This window comes from Saccoglossus kowalevskii, chromosome 8 (genome assembly GCF_978046115.1).
Source record: "Saccoglossus kowalevskii chromosome 8, keSacKowa6.1, whole genome shotgun sequence".
NCBI lineage: Eukaryota > Metazoa > Hemichordata > Enteropneusta > Harrimaniidae > Saccoglossus > Saccoglossus kowalevskii.
In genome coordinates this window covers 13,172,785-13,194,021 of record NC_140648.1, presented here as the reverse complement: position 1 = coordinate 13,194,021, position 21,237 = coordinate 13,172,785, and the positions used below count along the sequence as shown (strand labels likewise).

The 21,237-nt window shown below is 33.9% G+C and overlaps 2 protein-coding genes across 2 annotated transcripts in view; one reads left to right on the top strand and one right to left on the bottom strand.

The window, feature by feature from the left end:
* LOC100371108 (speckle-type POZ protein-like) overlaps positions 1-2,996 on the top strand; it is a 28,466-nt gene extending 25,470 nt beyond the window's left edge. Inside the window, exon 9 of the mRNA XM_002735101.4 lies at positions 765-2,996. Coding sequence (XP_002735147.1) covers positions 765-909 — 145 coding nt within the window. The 3' untranslated portion in view covers positions 910-2,996. The remainder of the gene's footprint in view (positions 1-764) is intronic.
* A 307-nt stretch (positions 2,997-3,303) lies between these two features.
* Positions 3,304-19,394, bottom strand: LOC102802820 (palmitoyltransferase ZDHHC4-like). The gene is made up of 6 exons (XM_085502198.1): positions 18,448-19,394; positions 13,126-13,271; positions 11,939-12,024; positions 7,627-7,931; positions 6,579-6,823; positions 3,304-4,040 (listed from the first exon to the last, which is right to left on the bottom strand). The coding sequence occupies exons 1-6, from the start codon at positions 18,449-18,451 to the stop codon at positions 3,786-3,788; spliced, it is 1,041 nt and encodes a 346-aa protein (XP_085358324.1). The 5' UTR covers positions 18,452-19,394; the 3' UTR covers positions 3,304-3,785.
* Between the last annotated feature and the right edge of the window lie 1,843 nt (positions 19,395-21,237).

Below are 21,237 nucleotides of genomic sequence, written 5' to 3'. Positions count from 1 at the left end.
AGCCATAGTTGGCCGGACAGGTGAATTGACTTCTAGTCTAGGTTGTTTCGACTTTTACGTTAATGTTATTTACAAAGCGTATCAACATACAAACATTATAGATGTGCGATTGATCGAGACAGGCATTTTGTTTTGTTTTTTGTCTAACTGTCTAATAAATACTGTTTCCAGTACTGCACTGTGCGGCGTGCAAATTATTCAAAGTATGGATGCTGGAGTATGCAATCTTGACTTCGTAGGGTGGTGGTGGAAACATTTTCGTCCATGTATTCACGGGGCTGCACTGGCAAATCATGGAACAAGTGTCACAGGAACACCAAGCAGAGTGTTCACTGACTTCCGTTTAATTTGAAATAAAACTATCATCCGAACAAGGGGCACAGTCGACGATATACTCTCACTCACACTGGACTGATCTGAATCTTCACAGTATACCGTACTTCCCTGATTATAAGCCCGGAGGCATGAACACATAAGGGAAAAGTAAGGGATGAGCTTGTACTCAAGGACCAACTCAGAAAAAATGATTTTGTTTTGGGGTTAAACCCTGTAACCATCTTGCAAACAACGAAATATTATCCAAAAAAATTATTCGTTCACCACGCAGTTTAGAATATACACAACTATAAATTAAGGCCGCATTTAGGTTCGCTTCAACACTTAGTAACCAGAGAACCTAGAACACATCTATTGTAATATCTGCCCCTGGATGTTTTCTTTACTGATATTTAATCATTAATATATTATCTTTACATTCTTACTAGTCATGCAATGGATGTAATGGACACCAGCGGATGGAAATCAATGGTACGGAGCCACCCACATTTAGTAGCTGATGCTTTTCGAGCGCTCGCAAGTGCACAAAGTCCCTTACTCGGACCTCCCAGGAAAAAGAGCAAGCAATCATAAAAGTAAATGAGACAGGAGTACAACACTGAATTGTTTATTACACTTTACACTGATGAACACACATAGATGTGGAATCAAAGTTTCTGTTGGACAGGGTAGGTCGAACGCCCCTACATTCCTGCTACAGGGTCATACCAATGTGCTGGTGTGAAAATGCTTGATATCGCTACTCTGATTTGACTATATAACCATAGCGTGGATGGTGATGCCAAACTTTTCATATGTGGGTGCTTTGTGATTGAAGGTGGAGCAGCAATAGACTGGAAGTTCATCATCTTCTACTTGATGTCATTCCTGCATATGGTTGTCAATTCTTTTGCTACTGGGATGCCAGGACCTGTATTTAATGGCTTGCTAACTGGGGACACCACTCATCTACGAGTTATGATGCGGTTTTACATTCTCACAAACACTTCCTCTAAGAGGACAGACAGACTGTATTTTTATGAGGCTGGAGCCTTATTTAAGAAAAAAAACCCACAAAAAATGCACCATGCTGCATATTTGTGCTTAATTTTTATAGGAATGTAGAATGTTTCAAAGTTTTGTCACAACTCTTTTTAAGGAGTGCTGATAGTGTTTTCAATGGTCAAAGGTCATTAGAATCTCAAAGTTGTATTCCCACATTGCAAATATGTAAGACATCACTACCAGAACAAGCTAATAACATAAAATGTGATCAAATGATGCTGTTCTAGTTACAGAATATGATAGATTAGAAGTAGATATCACTTCTCCGATTATTTCATGAGAGGGTCTTATCCCTTGACAAACATAGTAACTGAACAAAGCCTTCTAACTCAGTGTCTATTTATTACAAATGCAGCTTAAAGGGCCATGGCTGTTGGTCTCATATGAACAAAGATGACGACTTTGACTGTTGCATAGACCAACAAGTATACCAAGCTTTACTAGTAACATGTTTAAATATGAAATTTATTTGGGGATCGAAGGAGTCACTGATGGTAATTAGTTCACGTCGTTCCCTAGTCAAAATTTGTATTTGTGATTTCCATTAGAAGAGTGGGAAAAACAATGTTTATCAATGCGATGACCACCACCCTTTAATTGATTCAAGAGGTCAACTTAAATTCATATTCTGTAGCTAATTTCTAATCCAAAATCTCCACATTTTAACGTGTATATATTTGTCACAGATTTGAATTGTGGGAATGCAACTTTAAGTGCTACTACACTCCACATTTAACAATATATTGGAGGTTTTCTGGACTAGCTGTGCGGTTCTAGCTAATCCACTGAGTTACTACACAGCAATGATGCCGACTCACCTACATGTATGCTGTGTAGTCATTGGAAATCTGTATCTTTTAGAAACTAGCCTCATACATCTGTTGATTTGAGGTCCCAATGTCAGGACCTCTAACGGTATCAACTCAAAGTTTCAGTAAAAAGTTAAGATGGATAATTTGGGGCTTATCTCAAAATATTGTTAGAGGCAAGATAGATAAGAGATCATACACTGTAAAATGCAAAATAAAATTCTATGCATACTTAATGCACCACTTGAGGAACTTCACTCAACTTGTCAATTTGTAAATAATGTTTTTATTTCAAGCTACCAGCCTTTTTATACCAATACCTGCCACTTATTGAACTGTTGAACTCGGCAGACTGTAAACAATGGTAAAATAATGATGATCGTCATGCGTCTATCACTGAACATTGCACACGTCTTGCATGATTTGTCAGCGTGCTCATCGCATATTTAATTGTTGATTCGCTGTCTGGCACAGTTTTTTTTTTTATATTGATAAACGACTGATGTCATATCTGCGCTAGAAAATCACCTTCACATGCCCTTGTCATATCTGGTGTATTCTGTAAACAATTCAGATCATTACCCATGCGTAACCTTTGACCGTTGTGAATCTATCTGTGCACGCACAAAAGTGAGTTTCACAGTTTATTTATACCATTTATTTATATTCAAGTAGAAACAACAGCTACCAAGCATTATAGTTTTAATTAAAATCAGTTGGACATTAGAATTAATTATTGCCGGAGTATATTTAACAAAGTGTATCCTGCATAAGTAAACACTGAATAAAAAAATTGTATTAAGTGTATGCTAAGTTTGCATCTGTATTAGCTTGATAAAAAACTACCATAATCTTGGTCCCCTCCCATAGTGTGTCATAGTGGCTGAAATGTACATTCTATGTGAGTAAATGCTCTCAGGATGAAATTGAATAATACGATGAGAAGATGCATGGTGATGTCATTGGCTAACCTCAATGACCTTTCAAATTAAAGTGTGCTCACCACTGATTATAGATAGTTTCTGATCTGAAATAGCAAACATCAAAGGTGTGTACAATGATATAATTGTAGAGTCTCCTTTTCATGGCGTTGAATATTACACTATTAAATACATTATTCACTTTAATAATTGGTTTTAATTTCCACTAGTAAGTAGAAAATTGAAGGGAACATGTAAAATAACCAAACAGAACTTGGTACGCTGTCAAATCTGAATTTAAAACTTGTGGAATATGATTTTGAAACTAAATTCTAATGCATATACAGTAGTGGCTGTCATTAACATTTCCTTGGTGTAATCAAAACATTCCTGGATGAAACTTTACATGCATTTCTTAAACACGAATTGATGAAAAACAATCTCACTTAATGTCATGCAAATTGTAATCTTTATAAACACTATATACTGTAAGCAATTTAATTTTCACTGCCGATTTGACAGTGTTTGTGAAGACAAAAGTTGCTTGGAGTCCATAAATTTAGGACCCCCCCCTATGAAAATTATCATTTCCACAAAATGTTCTGATTTTCATTCACCTCTCGCAAAATTAAAGCAGTTTTATAATGTACAAATTACAAAAAGTCTGCTTTAACTATCAGCTCTTTTTCCTCTTTCTACATATTGGGTAGACCACTTCGGCAGTGTTACCAATAATTCCTTTGCTATACAAGAGTCTGGTTTGTTTTCGCTTTTGTTCTACTTCATAAGGAAGTTTTTTCCATCTTTCATTCGTTGTTTGATTAGTCAGCATCAAAATGATGTGATAGCTTGTGAAGACGCCGAGAATCAGGGATAACAATAGCAATGACGTCATTAAGAACACCACTCGGGGATACTGTAGAAATAGATGCTGTGATGAAAGAAATTAACACACAATATGAGGTTATTATGACTGTACAACAAAGACACAGATACAAGAAGAGTATCGACAGACGTATAACGAAGGTTGATACGACTGTGGACTACTTAAGTGCGTACTTTACATTATAACATCATTATTAAAAATTTTCCTGGTCCAACCGCTTGGTGTATAAAACCCAGAACTGAGCAAAATTATTGGAACTTTCTCACTATGAATTTTGAATTATAGACTGTTTTCAAAAGCGCATTTGATACCCTGTGCAATACCGCAAAATTATGGCACGCTGGGACTTGCACAGATACTGTAATAGATTTATTTAAATAAGAATTGTTTATAAAAAAACTTCAGAAAATGGTTATGCTTGAAAGAATAATTTAACCTCAGTGCATTTGTCCATCTACACTCGTCTTCGACATGCCTGGAAAATCAAACTTCACACATACATCATGGGACAGCTTGTTCATGTATATTCTCTTTGTGATCAGATTCAAGATGTCCAAATGACGGCCATTTTAGTGATAAAAATTCATAAAAATCAAATGTCAATTTGTAACAAGATTTCGGTTGTGTATTTCGTTCAAACTTAGTATATAAATACAACATTATGGGACTTTGATACATGTAACTTTGTTTTGCAGATCAGATTTAAAATGGCTGATTGGTCGTAATTTTGTTTCAATGAATGCTGTTCTGGAAAAAATTATCTCAGGCATGCCTAGACCACTTACATTCAAACGCCACACATACATTATACTATGTGGGATACCTGTGCACATTTATTTATGAGGCAATTCATGATGGTCAAATGGCTGCTTTCATCAAAATCATTCTGAAACAGGATCTCAGTTATGCATTTACAAATTTTAATGAAACTTGGTAAATACATGTACATTGAATATAATGGTTTCTTGGTGCATGTCTTTTTTTTTTCCTACTAGATCAAAAATGGCTGACAGATGGCCATTTTGTTTTAACAAAGCCACTTTGGATACCTATCTCTGACATGGTATGGTTACCATGGAACATAATTATGTACACTTGCTTCTATATGAACTTACACTGAAAAAGAAATGGGAACTGTCATATCCTGACATAACTTTTATGGAAATGAATAATGACAGCTGTATACTGTGATACCGGTATATATTATTTTTCACAGCTGTTATTCCTGCCACGGAGGTTGTACTTTTATTGACTTAAAATACAAAAGTGTTGATTGCTCTATGATTTCAAGATATCTAAAACTGCGTTTTAACAACAACAAAAAACAGAATAAAAATCAAAGAAAGCTTAGAAAGAACTCCCGTGTGCTGAGAGTATTGAAGACACATTAGAAATTAATTCAAAATTACTTGTACATGAGATATTGATGGGAAAGCTGAAAACTAATTATGTAAATTAGGTAACTAATATGAACAGAACAGAACAAAAAAAATATGAATTATTATGCTAATTAGAGAATTAATATGTCCAAATTTTAACCCAAAATTAATCAGGCCTGTCTATTGTCCTAGAGCATTTATGTACAAAATTTTATTCAAATGTGATGATCAGTAATTGAGATATCAGTGTTAATTAATTACGTTAATTAGGTGATAAGCATAAATATTTACCAAAAACTCATTTGGTTTCTGCATAGTTCTCTTTAAAAGTTTCATTAAAATCCAATTCGTGGTTCTTTATATATCAGTGGAACATTATGCAAATTAGGTAATTAATATCCAATTAAATCTAATCAGGTCACTGCATAGTCCAAGAAGATCTATGAAGCAAGTCTCATTGAAATAGTATGATTAGTACTTGAGATATCAGGCAAAAAGCTGAAAATTAACTAATTATGCTAATAAGGTAATTAATATGCACTAATATTTACCCAAAAACTAATCAGGGGTCTGCACAGTCCTTAAGTAACTATGTACCAAGTGTCATTGAAATGTGATGATTACTACTTGAAATATCAAAAGCTGAAAATTAATTAATTAATTATGCAAATTGGGTAATTAATATGTACTGGTATTACCCTAAAAACTATCAGGTCTGTGCAGTGTCCTATGACATCTATGTACCAAGTGTCATTGAAATGTGATGATTACTACTTGAAATATCAAAAGCTGAAAATTAATTAATTAATTATGCAAATTGGGTAATTAATATGTACTGATATTACCCTAAAAACTATCAGGTTTGTGCAGTGTCCTATGACATCTATGTACCAAGTTTTATTGAAATGTGATGATTACTACTTGAGGTATCAGTGGAAAAGCCGAAAATTGTCATGGAACAGCTAAAAATCAGCTAATTATCATGCAAATTAGGTAATTAATATGCATTGATTTTCACCAAATCCGAATCAAATCTGCGCATTGGCCCAGAGCATCTATGCACCAAGTTTCATAAAAAATCGATGTATGGTTCTTGAGATATCAGTGGAACAGACACACACACACACACACACCCACACTAACTGCAAAAACTCCCTTTTTGTGCTTCACACACAGGAGTCAAAAAAGGTAGTACCATAGTTACCTGGAATATAATAGACCTAGTGACCGGATGTGGTTGGGAGTCTTCACCGATGTACTGAGCGTTTTGTAAACCTGACAGTAGTGTGACGTATTTGAGATACCATGCTGCTACATAGCTGATAGATAGACATCCAAGTATGATTGTCAGTAAATAGGCAAGAAAATAGTACACATTGTATCCACCGATGCAGTTATTGACCCAGGAACAATGGTGATCAAAACGATGAACACAGTGGTCACACAAGGCTGTGAAAAAAATGCAATTATTTGTTGATCCACATTAACATGCATAACATATACCTTCACAGTGTGATGTAATATAAGACGGATCAAAAATGCACATATGGCCAAATATTTTCATTGTACGCACTACCAGCCACAAGGTAGCCTAAAACTTCTGGGTTGATATATGGGAAGGTGTGATACAAAAAAACAAAAAACATCAAAAATGTCATGGACGTATTTGAATATCTTCCTTATTTGGAAATGTTCATCACAATTTATCGACATGTCACGTTTTAACACTTTCCTTTGTAAACAGCGAAGTGCATAAATAGCAAAGTATCACATCATTGCGCAGGCATGAATACAGTTTGCTGGTTTATATCTCACTAATTTATGAGTTTGAGCAAGAAAAAATGTTATCATGAGAATTCCGCAAAGTATGCACTCAGGCAGTATGGGAGAGTATGGGATGACATTGACCTCTACTACATGCCGGTTGATTGTGCATTTAGTTGTTAGATGTACTCATTACTACTTTATACTAAAATATGTTTGGATATTTAGAGTAGTAACAAATTCACACTTCTGGTCCGGTTAGACTTATTTATAATTTTTGGTATGTGTTGGTTTTTGGATATTTCAGCTTTGTCGTCCTGTACTTCATTTAGTAATTCAGACTTCCCAGATTGCGTAAAAACAGATAGTTTAACGATTTTGACACTGGAAAATGCCTGGGCTAAATCATTCGCCATCTAACTTGTTTTAAAAAAAAGTTTTGTTCACGGAATCTGAAAAAAACAGCATTTTTTATGGTGACGACTTACCGCAGTGTTTTGACCGTGCAGGTTTGATGAATTTACACGTTTTACAATTCACATTGGGTTTGTAGAGTACTCCATCATATGCATAAACCTTGTGAAAATTCTCATGATTGGCCTCAGTGATGACTCCAGGGTTGCCATGGCAACATCGTACAAAATAATAGGTATTGATGATAGCAAGGATGTACGGCAAGGCTATTGTTCTAAACCCAAATTTATAGTTAACAGCAAGAGGCATGATTTCGACAGTCAGCTCTAGATAGATTATTGCAACCAATGATATGTACAGTACCTGCATACAGCAGTTTCTGTTAAAAAAAAAATGCCATTTCATTGTCATTATCAGGTGTGAGAATATTGCATGAATAATGTGTACAGGAAACACATGTTAGAAGTATGGCTATTAAACAGCATTCTATTAAGCACATATGTGTTTTATAACACATTAAATGTTCATACTAGGAACGTGCATAGATCGTCTGCCGTCTTCTTCTTGTCGTCTGCTAGCGGTGTCCCGTTTTCTTCACAAAACGATGTAAAGACGCTTCTAGAAAACCTGATTGCGTCCTTCGTCTTCGGTGCATCTTGTTTTTCTACTAGTGTGTCAAGTTCTTCTTTTGAACTGAAGCTAAATCGTCCAGTCTTTCAAGGCGAACCATCGATATCAGCGGCCGAACTAGCAGACGACATATTGGAATTCACACGATCAGGTGACGAGTGACGTCATCCCCAGGCACTAGTTGATGTACTAGTCTCCCTAGGGAACTAGTAATTTCCCTGGTGGTACTATGGTAATTTAGCCGATAACACGTGATCCTGTTTTGACCAATTACAGTACAGTATTAACGAGTGATGTGTTATAAAAAAACAATATGGCAGCCAAGTAGAGCTTTATGCATTCAATCAAGAAACAAAATTACATGCTTTCTGGTCCATGATGTTCATTGCATTGAACACGTTTTGAACCAATCAGTTTATAATAAATAACTGAAATTTATTTTCAAAATATATATGACCTGATGCATGATGTATGTGTGAAGTTTCAACTTGATTGGTCCAGACATGTGTGAGATATGGCCCTATATTTGCATAAAACAAAATGGCCACCAGTCAGCCATTTTTTAAAAACATCAAGGAGTCAATGTATATACCGGTACAAAATTTAAACTAAATCCGTCTGCGTCAAACTTTTTGAAAGTCAATTTGATGCGAAAAATCTGATCAAATAAACAGCTATTTTCCCATACAAACTGAATTCAGTTTGATTAGATAAAATACAATTTAAAACAATTTATTGGAAGTTTCACAAAAATTAACTATGAAAATATTAAATATTATTCTGTCCATGAAGTGAAAATATTTAATTAAAATAACAATCATTTCTGCTCTGCTAGAAATTATGTAATTCAAAGCTGTGTTTATATTTTTTTACCAAATCCCAGTGCCAAGTCTCAGAGTGTGCCTTTTCTACAAGTTGCCAAACTGTGTTGTTTTTTAAGATTTACCAATAATTCTCAATAAACTGGAATTTAATACAGTGTTTAAATAACACTGAGAATTTTATTTCCTAATACTTGTTTGTACTTCCAGTGAAAATACACAATATTTGGTCAACACATGCGCTTTTTTTAATCATCGATCATGGTCGATCACTCTTTTATAAAGTGTCTTTTTACGCAAGTTAAAGGGACACATACTGAGGCAAAACCTTTTATTTCACTTATATTTTGACATTTTACATTTTTTTCTCAGTTTAATACTAGTAATATGCAAGATGACCAACACAAGATGATATTATCTATCATTACTATACCTAACTGCCATGATATCAGTGGAAAACCTGCGTAATTTGTTTCTCAGTGCCTGAGTTATTTATTTATTTTTGATTAAAGTAGCATGCCTTGAGCTCAGTATGTAGTAATACATACACAGAGTGTAAATAAATGAATCCATAGAGATTGGTGTCTATATGGATAGACAGATGGTATTCACATGGCAGGGGATGCTATTACATTACTGATTCTCAATCTAAATCAAATTCAGACACTCCTTGGGTTAAGCTTATATAACCTACTTTCATTTTATTCAGACAATATTTAAATTGTACTAGCTTTAATTTTGGAAGAGACAATATTTTTGCAAATTTCATATTTTGTAATAGTGGTATCATTAATACAAGTACTGTAGAATACTTTATTTTCGCTTGGAATTTATTTTCGCTATTTTCGCTGAAGGGATGATTCCGTGAAAATAAAATCCAGTGAATATACTTTTTTTTCTATATTTCACATTGAACTCATGAAAAATCAGTGAAAATAAATTCCAAGCAACACGCCCAAAAAGCCTTTTCAGCGAAAATTAATTCCAGCGAAAATAAAGTATTCCACAGTATTCACAATGAACTTTACTGGAGCCATAGGGAGTCACAGTGATATTTACAGGGGCACTAGGGAGTCAGTTATCTTATTCTCAGGGTTGCCATGACAACACAATACTGGCAGTGGTCTCTGAACATGAGTAATCATTGACAGATTATTGTTTGCTCAGTTTTTATCACATGCATAATTTGCATATCGCTACAGTGTGACATAAGAGAGGGCAGGGCAGATCAAAAACCCCATACCACCAAAGTGTTGCGTCACACACTGCCAACTTTTTTCATTGCCTGAACATTGTCCAAAGCTTCCAGGATTATATACGACCCGATAACTACAGATTGTGGTAGTAACAGTTCTTTTTGGCAAGCTCATGTGTGTATTTTCAGAAATATTATTCAGTCCCTCCAAGAAATCAATCTAAATTACAAACAAATACCACGAAAGAGCAAAATCTCCATACAGAGTATGCAAGGTGTTGGCATGAAATAGAACACTGTGATGTCAACAAAATTAGCATATGAGGCGCAAAATAGTATATTTGTATTTGAGATATTGTGGAAATATGCATATGATAAATGTATAATCTTATGATATTTTCTCTTATGTTGACGTCAGCATACATTTATGATTAATGCCAGAGTAGCATGTGGCTCAGATTGATACAAAACTCTGGCGGTAATTTCTTGTGTCTGCTGACGTTATTCTAAGAGAAAATATTGTGGGATTATATAGAATTGTCAACTCTTAGCATGCCAAAGTCAATCTGTACTTTTACCAATTAAAACCCACATCATTTTTTCCAATTTTTTCCAAAATTCCAATCAGGATTTGTAGTCAATAACAAATTATGTCAACTTGATTCAAAATAATGAAAAATGGCAAAATGTTGTACTAAAATTGAAGCTTTCATTAAAATAAAAAACTCATATTTTTCACCATATTACTTTTGATGGGAAATTATGTCCATTTGATCCAAAATTATCGGTAACAAGGAATTTCTTGAAAATCAATTAAAATCTGTGAAAAATGTATGTGTTTAAAAGGTTGAAGGAGTATTTGCATTTGAAAATAAAAAATATTTTTGCTATAAGCACGCATAGCGCCACCTAGTGTTCAAAATTTTTTTAACTCTGCACCCAAATTACCATAGGTTTGAAACGTTCAAGGTTTCACTCTACAACTATATCTAGAGATCACACATGTAATTCCATTTACTGTAAAAGCATTACTTTTCACCTTCACTATTTTGAGCATATTCACTAAGATTTAAATTTGCCTATGAAACAATGAGTTCTATTATTTTGATCATAGACACACCTCTGTCAGTTACGTAAGTATATGCACTACTCTAATAGAGCAGATGTAATATGAATGCTACTTTTTTGATAATTAGAGATATTTGTACAATTGTTGATGCTATTAGATGAAATTTATACCATTCTTGGTAATGGTAATGTGTTTATTTCTGTAACTTGGTTTTTCATATCTACGTGGATTTTGAAATAACCAGTTTGTTTCATTTCACATGCATATAGTAATTTCATATGCAGATTAATTCACATACTTTCTAGTGTAAACCACTTTTGAACTCAGAGCTTCAGCAGGTTTGGAATTTGATGCTGTGTTCATGCATATGATACTGTTTCACTGACAGCAATGGGGAATTTATTTCATGAATTGTCGTGATACAAATCATTCATTTGACCTTGTAGCTGTGATGTTACACGTGTAACAGCCACATGTACATCAGCTTCTTGTAAACGTCACACATCATTTGGCCATGTGACATTTTCAGAATGCTGTCTATAACTGTGATGATACACTTGAAACAGCATGGCTACCTAAGTGATTAACTATGCAAACCACACAATTTGAGCCTGTTCATTGGAAAAATGATCGGACAAATTAAATTATCATATAGATTTGATATTAAATACCTTGTATATAATACATATTCCAGTTGTCTTTTACACATACGATACAATGGAGTGGGAAGACAATGTTCAGGCCACCAAATAATGAACTGAAAAGAAGAAATGGTAATTAATAATTTGGATAGATATGTAAATTTTTCTCAGGGACTACATACGATTCAACCAACCAAGATCACCGCTCACCGCTCCGCTCTCCGGGCACAGACCATGATCACTGGCAGTATGGTGAATGTTTTTTTGTTGCTGCCTTTGGTTGTCACGCTGGTCCGAGAGGTCCGATGATCGATAAGCCAAAAATTAAACCTGGGGTTGAACATCTTTACCTATAACCAGTGTATGAGTGCACAATGATTTAGTTGTGAGTATGAGATAGATGGGGCAATCAAAGTCACTGGCCAGGTGTCTGGCCGATTTTTGATTCACAGTCTGGAAGCTTGTTGGCACTATACCTAGATATGTACATCATGTACCGTTATCTTTGGCACTTGCAGATATAATGTTAATATTCAGTGTCGGAAACTGTAGCCTGCCACACACATATAACCATAAAATTACATTGAATCGTAATAAACATGGAAGAGAAAATTAAACACTGGTTGAATAATTGCCAGGCACTGGTTATGTATTACAGTAAGTCTTAATTAGTATGTAAGGTCATCTATCCAAAAAAATTTTTCTACAAACCCAATACCCAAGAACCAAAATATAATTTATATATTTTTTATACTAGACAGAAAGAGCAATGTAGATGGCCCAACATTTCTGTATTCTAACTGTGGTGGCGCAACTAACATACACAACTTTCTTCAAGATAATAGTAAGCTGGAACATTATATCTTGAAAATTCAAGATGGTGACATTGAGACCCACAAAGAGATTCCACCATAGGTGTGGTTCACATCACTAACTACAAATTATGACTGTTCATCTGAATAAAATTAATGACAATTTAATCAACCAGTTATTAACTTTAACTACTTGAAACGTCCCAAACAATGTTGATAGTGGTAACAATCATGTACTACACTGCTCTATTAGAAGTGCATATCACATATTTTGATCATAGACACATCCAAGTTAGGCCCAGCAAAGAAAAACCTTTTTCATCTACAGAGGGCGCTGTGCATTGGTGTCATAAGTAACCCACACTTATGTTGGTGATGTACATATCTTCTCTTTAATAAACTCACATTGATAATGGCTGTTCTGAGGTTTCCTACGATACCATGCTGATGGTAAGATGAGTCACCCAAGAAGAAGATATATGCAAATATAGCGAAGGCAATAGAGTAGATGATTACTAAGGTCAGGAAATCCATAATATGATACCAATTATCTGGAGGAAAAAAAAAAACATAACAAAATTTAACTTTTGGGAACAAGTCTCAAATTTACGTGTCACATTCGGTGGGCATCACCGTGTTGGATACGGGGCAATATGTGATGTATTCAACATGTGTAGAATACATTGTTATGTAATGTCCAGAAAAAACAAAAACAATTCTGGTAAATTTCTTTCACACACTTGATGTATATGCTATTTTTAAATTCCCATACACTAAAGAATTCTACCTAGGCATGAAATGATTTAATAATAATCAAAGAAAGCTTAGAAAGAACTCCCATGTGCTGAGAGTATTGGAGACACATTAAATATAATTCGAAATTACTTAGCTGAAAACTAATTATGCAAATCAGAAAATTAATATGACCAGATTTGAGTGTAAAACTAATGAGGTCTGCGCAATGTAACAGAACCAAAAAATTATGAATTATTATGCTTATTAGGGAATTAATATGAACAGATTTTTACCCCAAACTAATTAGGTTTGTACATTGTCCTAGAGCATCTTTGTACTAAGTTTCATTGAAATGGAATAATTAACACCGCGAAAACTCCAAAATTTCGACCCCTCTAAAAATTTGACCGCCTATTTATTTGCCGGGTTTCGGTGTTTTATTTACCTCCAAATTTTCGACTCCACTAAAAATTGCCGACTCATTCTTATTCGAAAATTGCGACCAGTTTTAGTTTTCCCCCAAACGAAAAAAAAACCGATGTGAGCGTTCAAACGGGACCTTCCTCAAAGGCATGAATCCGGGTTTCTGATTGACTGAGAGATTTTTATTTTATTGGTAACGAAAATATATTCTAAATAAACGAAGTTTCAAATAAAAACGAACACAAAAATCTCGGCATGCTGCGTTTCTGAATTGTTGATTATTACTGTACTCAGTAGTGATTATAATAATGTACACAAAATAAATTTGTTGAATGGTTATGAAATACAAATAAAAGTCAACTTAGTTTCATCGTAAGCGAATGATTCCGGTCTCGTATAAACGTTTGATGCTGTAGGATATCCGCCATGTTCTCTTAGGTCAAATAGGTCAAATCGCTAATTAACCAATCAAAAAGCTGGATGATGCGAAAACGGCATGATTTTTTTTAAATAAAAAAATTAGTTGTTTTTAAAAAATAAACTGGTCATCTGAAGAATAATTTAACATTGTTCACAGTGATAACAGCTCATTCTCGAAAGGAAGCTTACCCGCTCACGCTAGTCACGATAAAAATCATACACGTGTACTCTTGAATAGACAGACGTCAATGACTACGGTAAAACTTAGACTCTATTTTAGCCGGCAGGATTGATTGAAATGTCCGAAAAATGACGCCAAAATACACCTTAAAAGTCCCATTTTATTTTCTTAAATCCCATTATATTTTTTAATCCAAGGGCGAATTTACGGCAGAATTTGGTCCCTCAAATCACCGGTACGGTGCTCAAATAAGGGACACGTGAGCTTTGATTCTAACCGGATACATTGCACTGGGTCGGGGAGATCGTTTGCTAAACTTCCATGTATCTTTTGTCCAATGGGTACCTGTACTTCGAACATTCACAAGTTTTCCTAGGTAGTGCGAGACAGCTTTGTCTTTTGACCTATTAGTTTTGTGCTGACCTCTTCTCCGCGTCTTGATGTTTTGTTTTGCTTGTCATAATACTCACTGATTGATGACTTTGTTTAGATTTTGAGTTACAACTCGGCCACGACCTTTGCTTTTACCGTGAAACATGAGGAAGTTTACGTCAATTGACGGACATTGCATTTTTTTAAAACTAATGAAGCACACTGTCTATCATCCCCATTTTTTTTTGCTGATTTCTATTCTGAAAAATTCGACCGTCCGAAAATGCACCTTAATTTTGACTCTAAAAACACGTCACATTTCTAACACAAATTATTTAAAACCAGTCGAAATTTTGGAGTTTTTACGGTACTTTAGATATCAGTGTGAAAGATTAAAATTGGTTAATTATGCAAATTAGGTAATTAATATGTACAGATTTTAACCCACAATTACTGTGGAATACTTTATTTTCGCTGGAATTAATTTTCGCTGAAAAGGCTTTTTGGACGTTTTGTATGGAATATATTTTCACTGATTTTTGATGAGTTTATATAGAAATATAGAAAAAAATGTATATTCGCTGGATTTTATTTTCACGGAATCATCCTTTCAGCGAAAATAGCGAAAATAAATTCCAAGCGAAAATAAAGTATTCTACAGTATTCAGGTCTGTCTATTGTCCTACAGCATCCATGTACATTCATTGATATGTGATGTATAGTACCTGAGATATCAGTGTGAAAGTTGGTTAATTATGCAAATTAGGTGATTAATATGCACAAATATTTACCAGAAACTAATTGGGTCTGCATAATTCTAGATTCATTGAAATATGATGATTAGTACTTTAGATATCAGTAGAAAAGCTGAAAATTAATTATGCAAATTAGGTAATTAATATGCACAATTATTTACCCTAAAACTAATCAGGTCTCTGCATAGTCCTAAAGGATCTATGTACCAAGTTTCATTGAAATGCGATGATTAGTACTTGAGATACCTGTGGAAAAGCTGAAAATTAACTAATTATGCAAATTAGGTGATTAATATGCACAAATATTTATCGAAAACAATCAATCTCTGCATAGTCCTTGAGTATGTAAGTACCAAGTTTCATTGAAATGTAATGCTAACTACTTATATCAAATGCTGAAAATTAATTAATTATGCAAATTAGGTAATTAATATGTACTGATATTACCATAAAAACTATCAGGTCTGTGCAGTGTCGTATGACATCTATGTACCAAGTTTCATTGAAATGTGATGATTAGTACTTGAGATATCAGTGGAAAAACCGAAAATTGACTAATCATTATGCAAATTAGGTAATTAGTATCCACGGATTATTACCAAAAACTAATCAAAACCTAGCATTAGTTCAGAGCATCTATGTACCAAGTTTCATCAAAATCCAATGAGTGGTTGTTTAGATATCAGTGGAACAGTCATGGAACCACTAAAAAATAGCTAATTATCATGCAAATTAGGTAATTAATATGCACGGATTTTTACCAAAAATTAATCAAATCTGCGCATATGTTCAGAGCATCTATGTACCAAGTTTCATCAAAATCCAATGAGTGGTTCTTTAGATATCAGTGGAACAGTCATAGAACAGCTAAAAATTAGCTAATTATCATGCAAATTAGGTAATTAACGAGCATGGATTTTTACCAAAACCTAATCAAATCTGCGCATTGGCCCAGAGCATCTATGCACCAAGTTTCATCAAAAACCAATGTATGGTTCTTGAGATAGCAGTGGAACAGTCGGACACACATACACACATACACACATACACACATACACACATACAGACACACTAACTGCAAAGACTCCCATTTTGTGCTTCGCACATGGGAGTCAAAAATTTATAAAACATTTCCCATTTCCCTAAATTTTAAATAAGCAGAAGTTGTTTTCATTGGCTAGAGAAGATGGTAACATCTCTTACCTACTAGTCTGTGTGTCCTTCCCTCAGTCATCATTCATATGGAACATACATCCCATAGAATATATTCAAAATGCTTCAAATTAATTGTTCACAGATTTATATTTTGACTATTACAAGTAATATCATCATTACAGTTTGTCAGAGAATAGTAAAACATATTTGTGTTTAAGCAGCAGGAAAATTGTCAGGAGGGGTAATCATTGGTCATTTTATATTCTACTGTTTTTTGAAATTAATAAATGTTTTATTTAAAAACTATAGTAGTACTTTTACTTTTATTTTGATTTTTCACAAAAAATGAATGTTTCTTTCATATTTTCTAAAAATCTAACAAAATCTTTAAAAAAACAAAAGATGTGATTTTAACTTGATGACTAGATAAATACATAATTTTTCTCTAGCTCTATTGATATAATGTTTCAATTGAATGACATTTAAATCTCCAATGCTTGTATTAAATCATTCAAGTACTGTTCAATGACCAACCAAATGACAGTATATGGATGTTTGGTCAGGCTGTAATTTTACATTAGTTGTTGATTCTTTTCAAAACATCTTTTAATTGGTCAGTGATCAAAAATAGTGCCCAAAGTCACAATTGTAGTAAAGATCATTCAAGATTGGACTAATTTAGACCATACATACTCCTAAAACCATCAGAAAGGGCAATTAATACTCCCAAAGTTAATATTTTTTTTATTTTTGAGAACTGTTTTCCGGCTTTTTTGAGCTCATTTGTATCTGAATTTACTGTACTTCTCTATCCTTAAATGGTATTTTATTTAATAATATCATATAAAATTTGTACCATAATGCCGAATTGCGATTTATTCATGAATAAATATAAATAATTATTATATATAATCTCATAATGAAAATATTAATGTGAATGGGTAGATCAGTCACATTTGTTTAAAATATTGATTAAATAACAGGAATGCACTTTGCTTTTAACGCTATGTTTTACACAAAGCTGATCTGTAAATATTAAGACTACGAAGGCAGATTGCATGATAGATATTTTTACGAGGTAGCCAATGGTTAAAATTACTTGCATGCACAAGTGATAATAGAAATTGATTACACATAATTAATCTATGTTAATGAAAGATATTAAAATTTGTTAAAGCTGAAGCATCATTGTAAGTGGTTGTAAAATACAACTGTAATTCACAATGAATGTTATTGAACATTACCGTACTGTTATTGAATAGTCGTTATTTCAGGGTGCCATACAGGCACAATATATTCCAATATAGGCTGAATATAACTGGTATAGATTATTATCCTGTCAGAAAATGGTAATTAGAGAAATAATGTAACATGTTGATTCACTTTAAGTTTGATTGTATAGTATCCCCAAGGATTTTGATGGCAGTAACCTTTTCAATAACCTGATCCAAAATTCAACCTAAAAATCAATGCCTATAATGTAGCATTTATTAATGTTAATAACATGTTGTTACTTTTACACCAGTTGCTCAATCTTTTACAGTTTTGTTTATAATTCCCACAAGCTATGTGTGGATATAGAGACTATTCTGCTGTATAGTTTTACGGGAAAAATACTATGTCTGGTATGTTTTGCTATGGTACCATCATCCATCTTTCATTCATTAATTAGCCCAGTTACCTTACCCATAATTCACGGGTCCTTCGTTCCTTTCCACAGTATTCTGAAAATGTTGCCTACAGTTGCATTTAGCTCATGCAGACAGTAGTTGACGTTGATTGGCTGATAAATATAGCACACTGCTAATCTGAATATGCTAATTTTTCAAACAATGGATGACCATGACTTGATTGGCTGATAAATATAGCACACTACTAATCTGAATATGCTAATCTTTCAAACAATGGATGACCATGACTTGATTGGCTGATAAATATAGCACACTACTAATCTGAATATGCTAATTTTTCAAACAATGGATGACCATGACTTGATTGGCTGATAAATATAGCACACTACTAATCTGAATATGCTAATCTTTCAAACAATGGATGACCATGACTTGATTGGCTGATAAATATAGCACACTACTAATCTGAATATGCTAATCTTTCAAACAATGGATGACCATGACTTGATTAGCTGATAAATATAGCACACTGCTAATCTGAATATGCTAATTTTAAAAAAAATGAATGACAGTTATGTGATCTCTACACAAGCTGTATCAGATAATAGTTGCCACCCCATGCTTGGTGATCATGCAGTAAATTTACATGGTTAATGACCGAAGTCTAGGCAACATGCCCAGACTGCTAGAGAAAGGGATACAGAACCAATGAAATAATCTAACAAGCCATGCATGGCGCAGTCCCCATTAGTTATCAAATTTAAGATATATAGTTTTGTTTACAGTAATATGACTGGAATATAACCATGTCAGGAATACATTAAAATGATTGACATTTGTATCTGATCGTCAAACGAGTACTTGTCCATATTACGAGTTATTGCTCTAGAACAGCATTAAAAATCAGCCATTTTGAATACATGTATATATATAACATGATGTATAACGAATATATAAAATTTGAATATAATCAGTCAAAGCATTTAAGAGATATGGCTCTAGAAGCCCAATCATTAAAACAAAATGGCCACCAGTCAGCCATTTTGAATCCAATCTGAAAAATAAAATGACATGCATCAGGAACCCGTAATGTCTAATGTATGTACCAAGTTTGAACGAAATCCATCCATAAATGCAAGAAATGCTTGATATTTGATGATTTTTTAGCACAAAAATGACCACCATTCGGCCATTTTGAATAGAATCGTCAAACCAATATATCTGTTTATCTATGACATGATGTATAATGAATATGTAAAATTTGAACATAATCAGTCAAAACAAGTCGGAGATATGGCTCTAGAAGCCCAATCATTAAAACAAAATGGCCACCAGTCAGCCATTTTGAATCCAATCTGAAAAATAAAATGACATGCATCAGGAACCCGTAATGTCTAATGTATGTACCAAGTTTGAACAAAATCCATCCATAAATGCCAGAAATGCTTGATATTTGATGATTTTTTAGCACAAAAATGACCACCATTCGGCCATTTTGAATAGGATCGTCAAACTAATATATCTGTATCTATGATATGATGTATAATGAATATTTAAAATTTGAACATAATCAGTCAAAGAAAGTCAGAGATATGGCACTAGAACCACATTCATTGAAACAAAATGGCCGCCAGTTGGCCATTTTGAATCTTATCTGAAAATCAATGATGTGCATCAAGGTCCTATAATGTCTAATATATATATACCAATTTTGAACAAAATCCATCTGTAAACAGCCAAAAAATGTTTGATTTTGATGATTTTTAGCACAAAAATGGCCGCCATTCGGCCATCTTGAATAAGATCGTGAAACAAATTGACGTGCATATGTATAATATCATGTATGATGTATGTGTGAAGTTTGATTGTGATTGGTCCAGGCATGTCTATGATACAGGTCCGGACGCACGGAGGTCAAAACATAAGTCCAAACGGGGACTAATAAAGGCTAATCTTTCCTAGGCTTCCTGTGCCCCAACACACAGGAACGTTACACCTACATGTATTCAAACATAAACTACTGTTGGTAATAAGATAGACAGGATTATACATAGTTACTAGTCAGTACAGACTATCGGCGTTTCATAAACAAGATCCCACCAATTAGAATTATCACATACAAACAAAACACAACCACTTTACGTGCTGTACTGCTCTCTAAACCCAGCAGGAATGTTTCCTGGGGAGGTATATTACCACAGATCGGGCTATAAATAGACGCACAGTAGAGTGACTGCAAACGTCCAGCTAAAACTATTGCCTGTCGTTAGCACCATCACAAAAAAACGTCCCTGAACAGCCACAGCTGTGATCTAACACCATTTCACCTACTGTGTTACCTTGGTACTAGTATTATTAATACTCACACAAACATAACCCTTCACCAACAGCTGTGTTATGTCGGCTGCCCTCTGTAGGCCAGTCTCGAGAAAATGTTTTTAAGCGTACCTAACTCTGTTTAAAAAAAAAAACGAATACCCTCTAACCTTTGCTTTATTATTAATAAATTGATAATTTGAAACAGGAGGAGAGTGGAACTAAATTGAAAACATAAATTATTGAAAAATAAATTAACATAAAGGCCAAACATAAACTGATATTTTAGGCAGAACAGTAATATTACTCCAGTAGAACAGGTGGTTCGACGATATTTGAGTATTGTTGTATTGGGCAATCACAATTATCTGTGGGGTGCAAACGGAAAGAGGTTAAATAGTTAAAATAGTAAACTACTTTGTTTTTCATTTTATTATATCACACTTTTACACTTACATTAAGAATATACAGTTTATAAAATAAATTCAGGAACATAACTTGCAGTGAAATTGTAACAAACGACTGCATT